The sequence below is a fragment of the Lissotriton helveticus genome, chromosome 7, assembly GCF_964261635.1.
Source record: "Lissotriton helveticus chromosome 7, aLisHel1.1, whole genome shotgun sequence".
Taxonomy (NCBI): domain Eukaryota; kingdom Metazoa; phylum Chordata; class Amphibia; order Caudata; family Salamandridae; genus Lissotriton; species Lissotriton helveticus.
This window is the reverse complement of record NC_136068.1, coordinates 821629512-821644033: the sequence shown is the minus strand read 5'-3', so window position 1 is coordinate 821644033 and position 14522 is coordinate 821629512. Positions and strand designations below refer to the sequence as shown.

The 14522-nt window shown below is 39.3% G+C and overlaps 1 protein-coding gene across 2 annotated transcripts in view; it reads left to right on the top strand.

Annotated features, from left to right (window-relative positions):
- Nucleotides 1–14522, top strand: part of MYOT (myotilin) — a 673370-nt gene that overhangs the window by 364692 nt on the left and 294156 nt on the right. For both annotated transcript variants that reach the window (XM_078653296.1, XM_078653297.1), the window contains exon 9: nt 8308–8901. In XM_078653296.1, coding sequence (XP_078509422.1) covers nt 8308–8901 — 594 coding nt within the window. The remainder of the gene's footprint in view (nt 1–8307; nt 8902–14522) is intronic.

Genomic DNA, 14522 nt, shown 5'->3' with positions numbered 1-14522 from the left:
ACCCTAAATGAATACCCACCCAAATACATAGACCCCCCGATGGTCTACCCCTAGGACCCTTCACTGCCGCTTCACTATACGCTGCGAAACCTACCCTAAATAAAGATTTTAAGGCCCAGGTTTCTTGAAATAGACAAATCTCATGGGAGTCTATGAAATCACCCCAATCAGGCAACTCTAATATAGCCATTAATCCCGCGATATTCCATGACAGAATCTTGGGGCCATTTGATCTTGCTTCGATCCGACTCTCAGAAGTCACCTCCAATTATCTTCTATTTATGACTTCAGGGGACCCAAAATTATTATCAGTAGTCACTGGCATTTGGGGCAATAATCCCTCCTCACTAGTTGTAGGATTAATATATTTGGCATCAACTAAGGATTTCCCCACCTCCTCAAAGATACCAACTATCATATCTCTACTTCTATCTTCAGGCCCCAACACATGACTTCGCTCTAGCTGACGTTTCGATACCTCAGCCCCCATACCCAGGGTGATGTCACACAGCTGGTAAGACCGGGTCAGAGGACAGATATGAATTGAGGTTAGTCAGTCCACCATGTCAAGGACACTAAATCTGTTGCTAAGAGGGATACGTATTATTTTATCTTACTGCAACCGCTGAACGTATTATACTTCGCATTCTGTCTTACGATTGTAGCAGTTCATATCTATTGCATGAGAAATAAGACTGTCAATAAACCCTTTTTATTGAAACGCCCATCTCCCTATTTATGTGTAAACTCTGTAGAAACGAAGCATGCACGATTGACTGAGTGAAACTGTTATCTATTGTTTCCACAATTCTGAGATTGTTCCGATTCTAAGGGAAACAAAGTTGCCATGTTTATGCGATTGTCAGAAACTAATCCCTTCTTGTTTAATCAAGAAGTTTCTAGTGACCTCTGCGTTAGCTGGCACACACAAGTAATTAAGTTTAATGTACTCCATAGAGACATACTGACCTCAGTCCTGTTTCAAAACTATAGTGTATACTATTCCAATGTGCAGAGCCTATCAGGGATATAGGAACTACATTACACCATGTATAGTTTATGGCACATCTCCAGCAAACAGCTTTGGAATCCTTTAGGTGGCACACACATGTCGCTGCGAAACAAAAGCTCTCCATTCACAGACAACTCAGATGCTACTTGAGTGAAGTGAGCCTTCTAAATGCTTACTCAAAGGCCACCCTTCTCTTGAGTATTTTTTACCCAGCTTTAATTTGCTATCATTTTCATACTCCGTTATCCATTTACTCTCATCCATCTCCATTCCATTGACCACGCACACAAATTTGCTACTACATAAGAATCCTCATTTGCCTTATCATCCTCACCTTCTTTATGACACAGTAATCTAGACAATCTGCTGTTCGGTTCTGCCGACCTGACACACATATTGTGTTGAAATTATATTCTTGAAGTTTAGAACTCAATTTCATAATGCAAGGTGTTCAATTCCTCCCACTGCCTGGAGACAAAATGAAAATCAGTGCCTTATGGGCACACTGGATCGTAAAACTGTTACCCCAAACAAATTATTGAAAATGACTAGTAGCCCAAACACAATCTAATAGTTCCCATTCAATGACAGAGTATTTGCATTCAGATTGATTTAAAACTCTGGATACGTAGGCCACTACCCACTTTGAACTTCCTGATCTCTGTAATAACACAGCCCCAAGCCCATAGGCGCTAGCATCTACAGAAATTACCCACCTGCTCCCAATGGGAAAAAAAGGTTGTACGGCAAGAGCATTGATAATACGGGTCATGACAAAGTGAAGGACATGCTGTTGCTCTGGACCCCCCTCAAATTCACATCCTTTCCAAAACATACTTCTCAGTAGTTCCATGTGTTTTGCGAAGTTATGAACAAACCTTTCTTAGTACTCACACAACCCTATAACTGTCATGAGTTTGTCCCTGTCATAAGTTGCAGGAGCATTCTTAATGACGTAAACCAGACTTTCCTTAGGGAATACTCCTTTGTAAGATATGGTATGACCCAAATAGTTGACTTGTGATTCAAACAGTTTACATTTTTCCAAACTTAACACCAAATCTTTATTGGACAGTCTCCTACACACTTCCATCTGGATCTCACCATGTTCCTCCCCACCGTTGGAGAATAGCAACATATCGTCTTCAAAACATCTTACATGTTCTTCCATGTATCTAAAAATGTGGAACATCATTCTCTGGCATACCGGAGAAGCTCAACCAGTCCAAAAGACATCCTTTAAAACTGGAATAGTGTCAAACGGTATGACAAAGGCTGTTAAGGACTTGGAAGCCTGTGTCAATTCCACTTGGTGGGGCGCATTTCCGAGGTCAAGTGAGAAAAAAACAGAAGAACCGTGTAAAAATGCCAACTGATCATTGATTTTCGTCAAAGGATGTCTGTCCATGAAGATGTTATCTTTGAGAGTCCTCAAATCCACACAAGGTCTGAGGCTTCTATCTCCCTTTTTAGCTAGATCAATAGGTGAAATCCACTTTGATCATTCAGTCTCCCTGATGACATCGTCTCACAGCAATTGATCAAAAAGGTTCTGTACCTCACTTCTCACAAGAAATGGTATATTTCTCACCTTTTGTCTCATTGGATCAGCATCAGTTTTTAACTTAATCTCATGTACGAACCCTTGTCGTTTCCTACTATTTTAGAGAAAACTTTAGGAAAGATTGACATGATTTGCTCCTTCATATCACTTACCTTGATTTTAAGTCTTTTCTGATCTTTCCAACCTGAAACTTTGGCACCTTTCTGTGCAACATATATCTACAAATATGATGTTCTCCCCTTGAATTTGGAGCATGTTCTGAAATATCCTAGAAATTGGATATGTCGCCCATCAAAAGTTACTGCTTTTATGTCTGGTGGCGAGAGATGTTTCACTTTATTTCCAAGGTGTGCTTCAACGTAGGATTTTGTGATGATGGTGAAAGGAGAACCAGAATCAGTCATTTATAGCAATAGTCTATTATGTACCAGCACTGAACACATCACTGGTTTGACACAATCCTTGGTACCTTCCTCACCATCTCCTCTTACCACAAGTACCATATTTTTAGTCAGAGATTCCACGACGGTTAAATCACCTGCATCGCTCAATGCGTCCTCTATCACTTGAGAGATTTGTGACTTGTTTTGTTTCTTTGCTTTATGGCACACTTTTGTAAAATTAACTTTTTCCGCAAATATTACATTACTTGTTTACAGCAGGAAAACTCTTTGAAGATGCTAGATGTGATGGGTCACCATACTTGTAACTAGTTATTTAGTTTTATTAGGCCAATTTGTTGATGCTTCAATTTTACTTCTTTTACTGTTGAGGTAAAATGCTTCATCCTCTTTTTTACTTATACAAAACACATTTACCTTCTTCACCCAATGCATAGATTACTCATTTGCTTTCGCACAGATAACTACTTCCTCCAATGTCAGATCCCCCAAAATCCGCAACCTTTCCTGTATACGCTTATTGATTGTGTTGACCATTAGTTGGTCATGTGCAATTTTGGATATACCACTGATGAGAGCATTTCCAAATTTGCACGTGTTGGACAAACTTCTAAGTGCCATTAGAAAATCATCAAAGCTTATCTCCTCCTTTTGCCTCCTGTTATAGAAATGATATCTCTAAACGTTATGCTTAAAACGTGCATTCAATCGCAAAGTGGCCTCATCCTTTCGTCAAGATCGTCCTCTCCTATCAATGGCTCAGTCTTGTGGAGGGTTCTAAAAACATCTTGATCTTCAGAACCTAGAGAGTGTAATAAAATGCTTTTCCATTTTTCTGACGCCATTTTTCACTACCAATAGACTTGAAATAAGTGGAAAACTCCTTCCATCTCTTGCATGGAATGAAAGGCACTCTTTTTGTCATTAAAAACTTTAAAGGAGGATCCAATTGCATACATGACATAGGTTAAATTCACACACAAAATCCACAATAATACGAACTTAATGTCACTGTAATTGTCCAGGACTTTATATTGTGTTTACTTCTGTATGCATCAAACAACAGTATGGCCTAATACACTTGTGAATACTTCAACACAGGACTAACAATTGAGAATCTCCATAAAACTTCTTCATACAAAATGTCTACCCCCAGGCTGGAATGCAGAAATGACTGGTAAAATATGCAAATCAAAAATATTGCTCTCCCAAAACTAGACTTAACCCGAAAGGTATCCCTTGCTGGTTTCCTCAAAGTTAATCCTTCCTGGCCTCCTCCCCCAGGTGTACCTGACATGTGGGGAAAGAAATGCGATCTATCCCAAAGAAGCGTAATGCTCTCATGGAGGCAAAGGGTGACAGGGAGCAGTTCTGGTAAGAGGGAGATCGGTGGTCCAAACAAATAACCTTCATGTGATGCGGCCAACGGAGAGACGTTGTTGCGCATCTTTGCAGTCCAACAACAGCAAAATCAGATTCGGATCACCCTCCTCGTCTCCAGAAGATAGTTGAAAAGCGAGGAAATAATGAGACTCCAACTCAAGTAAGTCAAGAAGGAACCACTTTATTCACACGTCAAGTTCTCCAGCCTTAACAAATCAATCAAATCGCCACTTTAGAGCATTAATCTGTTCCCCCGTTCTCAGCACAAGCCAGGAAGAACCAGTGAGGATAAGAACAAAGGGGAGGGGGAAGAACACTGAAATACATAATGGACAAAGCAAACATCGAAATATGATGGTACAGAATGTAACACAGCATCAGCTGTAATGTGGGCTCCTCCTGTCAACTGTTCCTCATTAGTGCATGTTGCGCACCAAGGCCTCAATGTGCGACTATTTTATCAGATTGAAATGTACATTACTAAAACACCACAATAGTGTGAGAGATGCCCGCGTATAACCGAAAAGGGACAGGGTCAATTACAATCTAAACAGAAATGAGTCCCTATCGTGTTCAATGTTTTAATAATATAATCAGCACTCTCATGACCATACCCCACCCACTCTAATATCCACACATTGAACCTTGTTATATGAAAAAACTTCTCTTTTATTATAATATAAAAAGTGTATTTATTATAATATTCTCCTAAAATAACATTTATATAGCTTTTCACTTCCTAAAAAACTAATTATTTCATATAAAATACTGCATTATATTTCATCAGTGTTAAAAGCACATTTGAGTCAATTTCATAAAAAAACACATACATTTCACATTCAATATGTACAATTTAACTACATAATTTCACCCTCATAGTACACAGAGAAATCACACACAAATTCTAAAGTTGTCGATGCAGCGTTTTGGTGGATGAAGTTTGATAGACACCACCTTCTTCAGGACAAGAACATATTTTTTAGAGTGATCTATCCTACAATTGCAAGAGAGGAAGTGAACAGAATAATTACAATCTTCCTGAAAGGGGTAACAGGGAGATAAATAGAAGAAAATATCACATCCAGATGCAGAGAGACTTCTGTTGTCAAAAATATGATCTCGTCCTGAAGAAGGTAGTGTCTATCAAACTTCATCCACGAAACGCTGCGTCGACGACTTTAGAATTATTGTATGATTTCTCTGTGTACTACGATGATGAAATTATGTAGTTAAAGTGTACATATTGGAATGTGACATTATTATGTTTTTTAATAAATTGTCTCAAATGGGCTTTTAACGCTGATGAAATATAATGTAGAGTTTTATATGAAATAATTTGGTTTTTAAGGAGTGAAAAGCTATATATATATACATATGTTATTTTAGGAGATTCTTTTAATTAATACACGTTTTATAATGTAATAAAAGAGAAATATTTTCATTTAACAAGGTCCAGTGTGTGGATAGTAAAGTGAGTGGAGTATGGTCATGAGAGTGCTGATTATATTATTAAAACACTGAACACAAGAGGGACTCACTTCTGTTTACATTACTAAAACAAACATTCTTATGAATAGCAGTGGACAATATATTATGTATCGTAGCAATGCCATAAATAGGAATTCATATATAATATGCCGTTTTGTACTGAAAACCTTTTCAATGGTGCCAAAATCTATATCTTAATCGAAGTACACTGAAATACTGTTTGATAAATGATCTTGAATATGATGTAAATGTCATCGTATGGGAATGAGAATGGTGTCTGTTAATAACTTCGTACACTGCCCGCTGCTAGTGCTAAAAATACACAAGCATCATGGCAACTTTCAGGCCACGCTTCTCCTGACATGAAGCACACAATGTAAGCTCGGAAACAAGATGTACGAATGGTTTGAGCATGCTTCAACTTTGAATGCAGTTCAGATAGAACACTGTCCTACAAATATCCCAGCGTACATTCTTGCACAGGCTCCGCTTCCGTCAGTCCCTGCAGCTTGCAGCTGTAAAGTTTTCGTACTTGGGACTCTTATTTTGATGTCCCTTTTTTGAGAGAGGGCGGAGTTGCGTGGCAAATGCCATTCCATGGCAGCTGATAAAGGTCTCTGGGATTAGGACATGAAACTGAATTGCAACGATGCCCTGCGCTTGTCAGGGAAGCAGCAGGTGACGCCGGGCATAGGTAAGGAGCTTGTTTCAAGTATAATTGAACCAAAATCGAGCTGTATAATAATAATGAGGCGTCTGTCTATCTTTCAATGCATCTTACTGTGCTAATGAAGTTTATCTGTTAAGAGTAAATTAATGTCATGTATACTACTTGCTATAGGATTTATTTTTAGAACAAAAAAGAAAAAGTAATTATATATTTACTAGCATGTTGTATTTTTTTTTTTTTAGTTAAGTGTCGATTTTTACAAGCTTGTTTCGGCTACTTTTAATTCAAATAGAAGTTACATGCTCAAATGTAACTTTAAGGTTGTATGTTTGACTGAAACTTCAGCTGCCCCCTCCAGCTAGATAGATTTCACACCTAAACATAGAAATTAGCACATTACAATTAAGATGCAAGCCAACAGCATCAGGACAGGTGCAGGGTCTTGATTTCCTCCAAAGGGAGCAGTGGGTGGTGGATGTGTTTGTCAATCGTTTGCACGTGCTGCTAGATTTGTATTTGGGTGCTTTAAGCCTTGAAATTGTTTAGTATGAACGAGAGAACACTACTTTCCATGTACGTACTTTGCTATAACTATGAACTTAAATATCCACCAATCTTCGTTCAGTCGATCCATGGATACAATTTAAGGGAAATGGCATGTGCATTAAGAAACATTTTTCTGTTAGTGCCAGAGCTGTCTTCCACACCGTTGCATGGCCTAACTTCATCACGCACTAAGATGTATTTTATCGCATAATACATTCCATAGAAATGAGAATGGTGTCGAAGTAACAGTTCCTTTACTCACTCACGTAGCTGGGTCATTAGCTGATCACAACAAATGAAAGGTCGTAGAAATTGTTTCTGGCAGTTTGAAATAGATAACCCCAGAAGAAGAGAACATTAGTTAAAGTAAAAAATATGTACATTATGAACACGAAAGCTATTTTGGTTGCAGACAATTTTATATTCTATAAGGTATCAACACATAATATAAAAACTAAAGGCATTTGACAATAAGATATGCAGGCACAGGTTTGCCACTTTACAAAGTTACCCTTACCCTGGAGTTGTCTGGAAAGCTTTGATAACTCTGTTGCCTATATTCATGCAGAAAAAGAAATGTCACAACTCCGTTGATATCATAAACAAAACATATCATACCAGATACACAAAAGTCAAGTGACTGTTTCCTTTACTTTATAATGCGCATAAAGCTAGATTTTAGACATACATTAGATTTTCTTTGCTTTTTGGTCCATCTCGAAGGGCAGACCATGAACTGTCTTACCCTTTGCTGCTTGTAGACTTTCAAGATAAGTTATTGCAAGGAGCATATTTAATCTGTACACAATCTACGGCACACATCCAATATATGATAATGATGGCAGCATATTTTGATTAGAAATATGAAAATACAATATGAAATAACTTCGGTTTGGAGACTCAACTTAAGTTCTGAATATACACCTAATGTTCCTATCAGCCAAGACACAGAACCTTTCTTGGTACTAAAGCTGGCGAGCAATGTAATTTTCCTATATAGTGGGTGAGGATACCAGCTAAGGTAAGAATCTTTCATTGGCAACATAAAATATGAATGTTAGACTATGCAAAAAATAAGAGTAAAAAAATGAAGAGATTGACACGTTTTTGGGCGCAGGGATAACAGCAAAGCAAGCGAGCATGGGCAAAGTTAGAGCATGACTATCACACTCTTCCAGCTGTTGCATCTTAATTAAATGTTTTTCTGGACGTGTCAACAGTGTTAATTATTTGTCATATTTAGGAATACACAGCTTTCCAACAGAGATTCCACACCAGACCCCACTCCAACCAAGACGGTCGACCAAAGGAAGTTTCAAGATTTTTCACCTGAAGCTCAATCAACCATCTCTCCAAATTATATTTCCCACAACAATAGCATCCAGAACAGACCAGGTGTATCCTGTGCGAGCGGTCCTGACCGTGCTTCAATTTCCTCTGTGCCTCCACCAAGCATGTTTAACTATGAGCGTCCAAAACATTTTATCCAGGCGCAGCCAACACACCCAGCTCAGTGGTCATCTCAAGGAACTGGAACATCTAACTTTGAGGTAAAATCACCTTCAAATCAAACTCATAATTTTGGTGAGCAGAAACATTCTCCATCATCAACGTCCATAAACTCTCCAAAATATTTATCCTCAACTTCCTTTGTACCAACCATGGAACCTACCCGTCAAACAGTTTCCTCAGCTGCACAGTTTTCCCCCAGCTCCTCGCAAGGGCAGAAAACGACCTTGATGCACAGTCAATCACCAGCGGCTTACCTCAGCTCAGTGTTGCCCTCGCACACAGATCATATGAACAATTACAAAGCTCCTACAACTGTGGAATCAAGGTGAGGTTTATGAATATAAAACGTTGTTCTTGCTTTCTCTTGTTTTAACCTACAGTAGGAATTTCTAAAATGAGGTGCTATTGGAAGAACTATTGTGCACCATTTGAAGCATAACAGTGCTAAATCAGCAGTATAAAGTAATGGAAAGGATAGCTTGTTGTTGTTATTAATGTACCATGTGTCCTTCATATCTGAAGTTACTTGCTGGGTCAATGAGGATTTTTTTGCCATAAGAGATTGTGTTGATGTGACAGAAGCACTTTTGTTCAAATTGTTTAATCCTGACCAGTCTGCTATGTCATTGCGGACAGATCAGCATTGTTTTTTGCTTTTTAAAGACAAACCCTAAAAGCAGGTGGTTGGGTTTGAAAGCAAAAAATAATTAGACTGAGGCACTGGGATTTTTTTTGACCTGCATGGCAGGCACGTTGTTGACATTTCCCTGCATAGAGATGTCTTGCTTCGAATGGTGGTTCTTCTGAAAACTTCAATCCAATAATGTTTGATCTCCTATCATACACTATATCATTTTGTCTATGGTTCCCTTCTCTTTCTTGATTTTAGCTCTATCTGTAGTAGTTCCTAAGTTCATTGACTATAAAAACATAGCCTGAATCAAAGCACACACATTTGCAATTAAAACCCTCGTGCCTAGTTGGCTTGGAAGATGGTTGCTAGGCCCGGTGTTACTGATTTTAGTCATCATCAGCACCCCATTTACTAACTATTGCAGGTTTGATGTCCAGAATCTGGAATAACGTGGGTTCAGGAATTGGGCCATGTAGCACATGTATTGTCTGCATTCAGGCCCTTTCCACTCACACTTTCTACCAGCTTTCTGCAGGTGAAAAATGGAATTTAGATTACTGGGTGAAACGCCACCTCAGTTAAACTTCTAACTGCGTGGAGTGCTAATTCAATAGAGAAGCCATGAAAATCCACTCTGCATAATTAAGAATAAACACAAGTTTAGGAGGCATGTTACATTCCAGAAAACAAAAGTCCCTCGTGAGATATTTGTATTCTAAATCACACTGTAATTTCTAATTCTAATAATTCAAACAACAATTTGTCAGATGTAAAAAAGAGATATTTAATATTAATTGACTATAGAACAGCACCTTAAAAGTAATCTATTCTCATTCCCTTTTGCTCCAAATGAATATAAGTATAGTCTTAAGAGTTGTGCATAATTGCTGGAGTCCTGAGCTCTGTATTCATGACTTCTGTTGGTCCATCCATAGCGACATTTGAACACAACGTACACTAAGTGTAAGTATGTACATTTTTCGCTAGCAGTATATTACTACATTAAGAGTAAGGTACTACATAGCTATCTTTGTACCGTTAGTTTCCCTTTAGTCAGACAACTAATTAGCTCAAATAAATGAATTGATCACTACTCCTTGTGGGTTCTTCCCATTTTAGTTTTGATGTTGGAATGTAAAGTGGCTCCTAAACTGGTGTTAGTTAGGCAATGTAAAACATTGCCATACCAGGGGTTATATGATTGATAGGAAAGCACTTCAGAAGCATAGGACTAAGTTTCTGATTTAGGGTTGACTAGGTGGCCTGTTTTCTGTTATGGTGACGGAAGACATTACAACCACCACCCTGACGAAATGCCACCCCGCCCCCCATATTGTGGGATCACCACTGGCCTTGCATTGATCTGTGCCTTCACACCGAACTGTTTTCTTTTTCACAAACAAACTCCTAAAGCAAGAGTTTGTTTTTGTAGACCCAACTACTAATGACCCTGACACCCAGTTTTTTCAGTGTTTTTTCAGTGTCATGAATATTTTATATGTGTTTGACGTCTTTCCTGTTCAGGACTGTCAGGTTTTCCTTGGTGGTCTCAAAAAGAAAAACTAAATCAAACAGTCTGCTGTAAATAGGACTGGCTCTCTGATGGTCTTACACCGACGCCCTCTAATCCGTCAGGCTGCCGGTTCAAGGTTTCTGCCGGTGGTGTCAGTGGGGGCTCTGCCGTAGAAAACCTGATGGTTTACTCGACTCAAAAAAGAGTGGGCAGACCCATAGTTCGACAGTGTATGTATTGTGGTTGAGTACACTGTCAGACAAACTCATAATCAGGCCCTACGTCTCATCAATTAACACATTTGCATGAAACCAGATTAAGTGCCTAAATCCATGCCACACTATTTGAATAGAAAGTACATCAACGTGCACATGCTTCCAAAGCATGCTGTTACATATTAAACTTTGAAGCAGCTGCTAGAGATCTGTTTTAATCTGCTATGGGAATTATATATTTATATGTTAATGTTGTTTTCGTTTCTCTGAATAGATTCTTTGAATAAATAGAACTCCTGTCGTCTTCAAATCATATTGGTGGCTGGCGTTTGCAGTTAGATTTGGAGCACTGTGTTATTTCACCTTGCCGCCTTCTAACTTTTTGGGGGAATAGCAATACCACCCTTGGTTGGTTTCAACTTTCACCATAAAACTTATTTTGAAATCCACTGCTAAGCTACATATTGTATTCTGACTCTCTACATCTGAATCTGTTTCAGGGTCTAAACTCTGCTTCCCATACCCAAGCCCAAAAAATATCTGGGCCCATAATATGGAAGGATACAAAACAGTATGTGAATCAGAGAATCTATAAGGATGTTTAATTAGGAAACATAAGCTAGGCCAACACAACTCCAGAGTAATGCCGAGATTGTTGTTGACCTGAGGCAATTTACATTTGGTCCGGTGCATAGTTGGTGCTTTTGAAGTGGGAAAGGAGGGTCCTATAAACTCATTAGCACAGTGGTTCTTAACCTTTTTGACTTCTGTGGACCTCCCCTTGATCATTACTGGAATGCAGAGACCACCCACTAAATGATTACTAGAATCCAGGGACCCCCATGGACTCATTATTGGAATCCAGGGCCCCCGGGCAAATCAATTTTGATGATTTGAACCGCAAAACAATACACCAAAATATGGAAACAAGCATTCATCAAACAAATGCACAAATCATAAAATATTTTATTTAATTCATAAACAAATATAAGCAAATCAAAATTTTAATGGTATGGTTGGAGCCTATTAAAGTTCAATTTAGGCCACCGATCATCAATACTATATTTTGTTGAGGCACTGGCACTGCTCCCATGAATCAATTGGAGGATACCAACTTACATTTTTGCCTACAATTTCTTCGCATTTACAGAAAATTTAAACATTTTCAATTTTACATTTTGCTTCTTTATTTATATACAACTTATTTATCTGTTAATATTATTTAATTTTCTAAACCTGTGCAGAGTCTCTGAGTTGGCATCACGGTACCCCAGGGATCCTTGGACCACAGGTTACGAACTGCTGCCTTAGCATGTCAATGCACAGCTGCCTGGGGCTCCAGCAGTCTAATATGGTGTCCCATGCCACTATGCTGTGGGTGTTTCAGTGATCTCCTTGTGCCTTCAGCATGCTGACCTGCAACTCCTATATGAATCATTCTTCACCTAAGAGCTTATGTGAAATCTTTATGTCCACCAATATCTTATTCAATACTTTCAAACAACCATCGTACTTCCGCTTCTGGAAAAAAAATGTTCTTGAACTTTTCAAAGTATTGCTCATTTATCTATTTCTCATCTTTTCCTTCTTTTTAAATGTCAGTAAGAAGTCAGTCCACCTTTTCACATGCTCTTTCACATACTCGCCTAAACTATTTCTCACGTGTGCCATTCCACAGAAGGAACATCTTCCTTTATTTTCTTTCTTGTCATGCCTATATGTCACTTAAAATGTATAAAAATGTCACCTTAATTTTTAAAGCACATGGTAAATTCGGATTCAAACTATGGAGCACAGTGCAGTAATACCTTGACGTGACCTGTTTGTTATCTCTGCGGATCGAAAATGTTTAGAGGCTACCATCGTCTCGCATGAATTAATTTATCACAGCTTGCTGCATAAAAGTCTCCATGTTAGAAAATGGAGTCTTGATTAATTCACATATTTACACCAGCTCTCTTGAACGATATTCATATTGGTCAACACAGGAACACATTTAGAGATGTCTGGGACATCTTCAATGCAATCCAATTTTGGCAGTTTTTATGAATTAAATGTGGATTTAAAATTTTCGGCAATTGCGTATCAGATTTTTCTGTAGTAAAATACGGGCAGAAAGCAGTTACATCCAAATTGCCAAAAAATCATGTGATTAGTTCTTAAATTAGGTCGATTGCTATAATCAAGTCAGGGTATGACTTGGACATTAGCTGCCCTTTCCTTCCTAGCCTTTAAATAGCCCTGTTTTCGCTTTGAGTTATAGGGGCTGCTTGTTTCTTTTTGATCTTATTTGATATCAGAGATGCCAGTAAGACTGTGCAATCTTGACCGAGGTGGGGGAAAGTACTACAGCTTGGTCATCATTTCACATTCAACTCTTGTACAACCCAGCATGATTTTATCTATCTGTTAGAAATTGGGTTGAAGGTTGACTAGGGGATGAGCCCTAGTCAAGCAACAACCACAATCCTAGTCAAGGTAAGAGGCAGGCAAACTCTAAATTAACTGTGCTCACCCACTAGTAGCTTGGCACAGAGCAGCAGACTTGACTTAGAGGCAATGTGTAAAGTATTTGTGCTACACTTTAAACAGTAAAAAAGCCACACTAAAAGATCACACACCAAGTTAAAGAGTTTCATTTAATAAATGAACACAACCAAAATGACAATAATCTAATAAATAGAACTTGAGATTTGAATCTAATAATTTGTAGGTAAAATAGCACCAAGAAGCAAAAAGGGCTATTTGGGATATCTGGTTGCGCCAGACCAGGACAAATTCATAATTTCAGGCCGATCATGATGGAGCACAGGTCGGATACTGGGACCCAGCTTGCCCTCTAAACCAAAGTACCTTAATCCTGTTTGTGGATCACTTGCGTAGATCCACGTCAAAGATGCATCGCACAGCTGAGGCGAAAAGCTGGTTCAGAGATATGGCGAGGCTGCAGTGCGAGGTCGTGATGCGTCGTCGCCGAGGATCTTGTTACAGGGCTTGCAAAACAAAGTCTGGTATCGAACATGCAAGGCACAACAGAGGCAATGCATCGGTTTCGATGAGCGGTGAAGCTGCAATGCGGCGAACCAGCATCGTCGTTTAGGCTGCCATTGATGAGGGATACAAGGAGCTCGCACAGGGTAGAGCATCACGCAGCAGCGGTTCCAAAGGTGATGCATTGGTCCCAGATGCGGGAGGCTGCGGTTTACGCGAGTCTTTTGCAATGGGTCCAATTCATGCAACAGTGGTGATGTGTCCGTTCTGCTCAAAGCTGCGCCGGTCAGCCGTGGAAATGTGTCAGTTCTGCTTGGGGATATGTGGCTCAGCAGAAGATGTGTCGGTTTCCCTGGAGATACACCTTTGGCCCACTTCCGAGGGTCTAGGGCTGGGATGGCACCACTTAGCAGGGCAGACTCATAGATGGTAGAGTCTAGGTAGTGGCGATTCCTTTGTAGGCGCTTTGAGGCATTGCCCCATTGGTAATTTGCCCCCCCGGGTCCACCAGCAGCAGCACTTAAAGTTCTTATCAATTTCAGCCCGCAGCATGCACGGCACAGTAGTTCAGCACTCAGCTGTCTCTCTCAGTC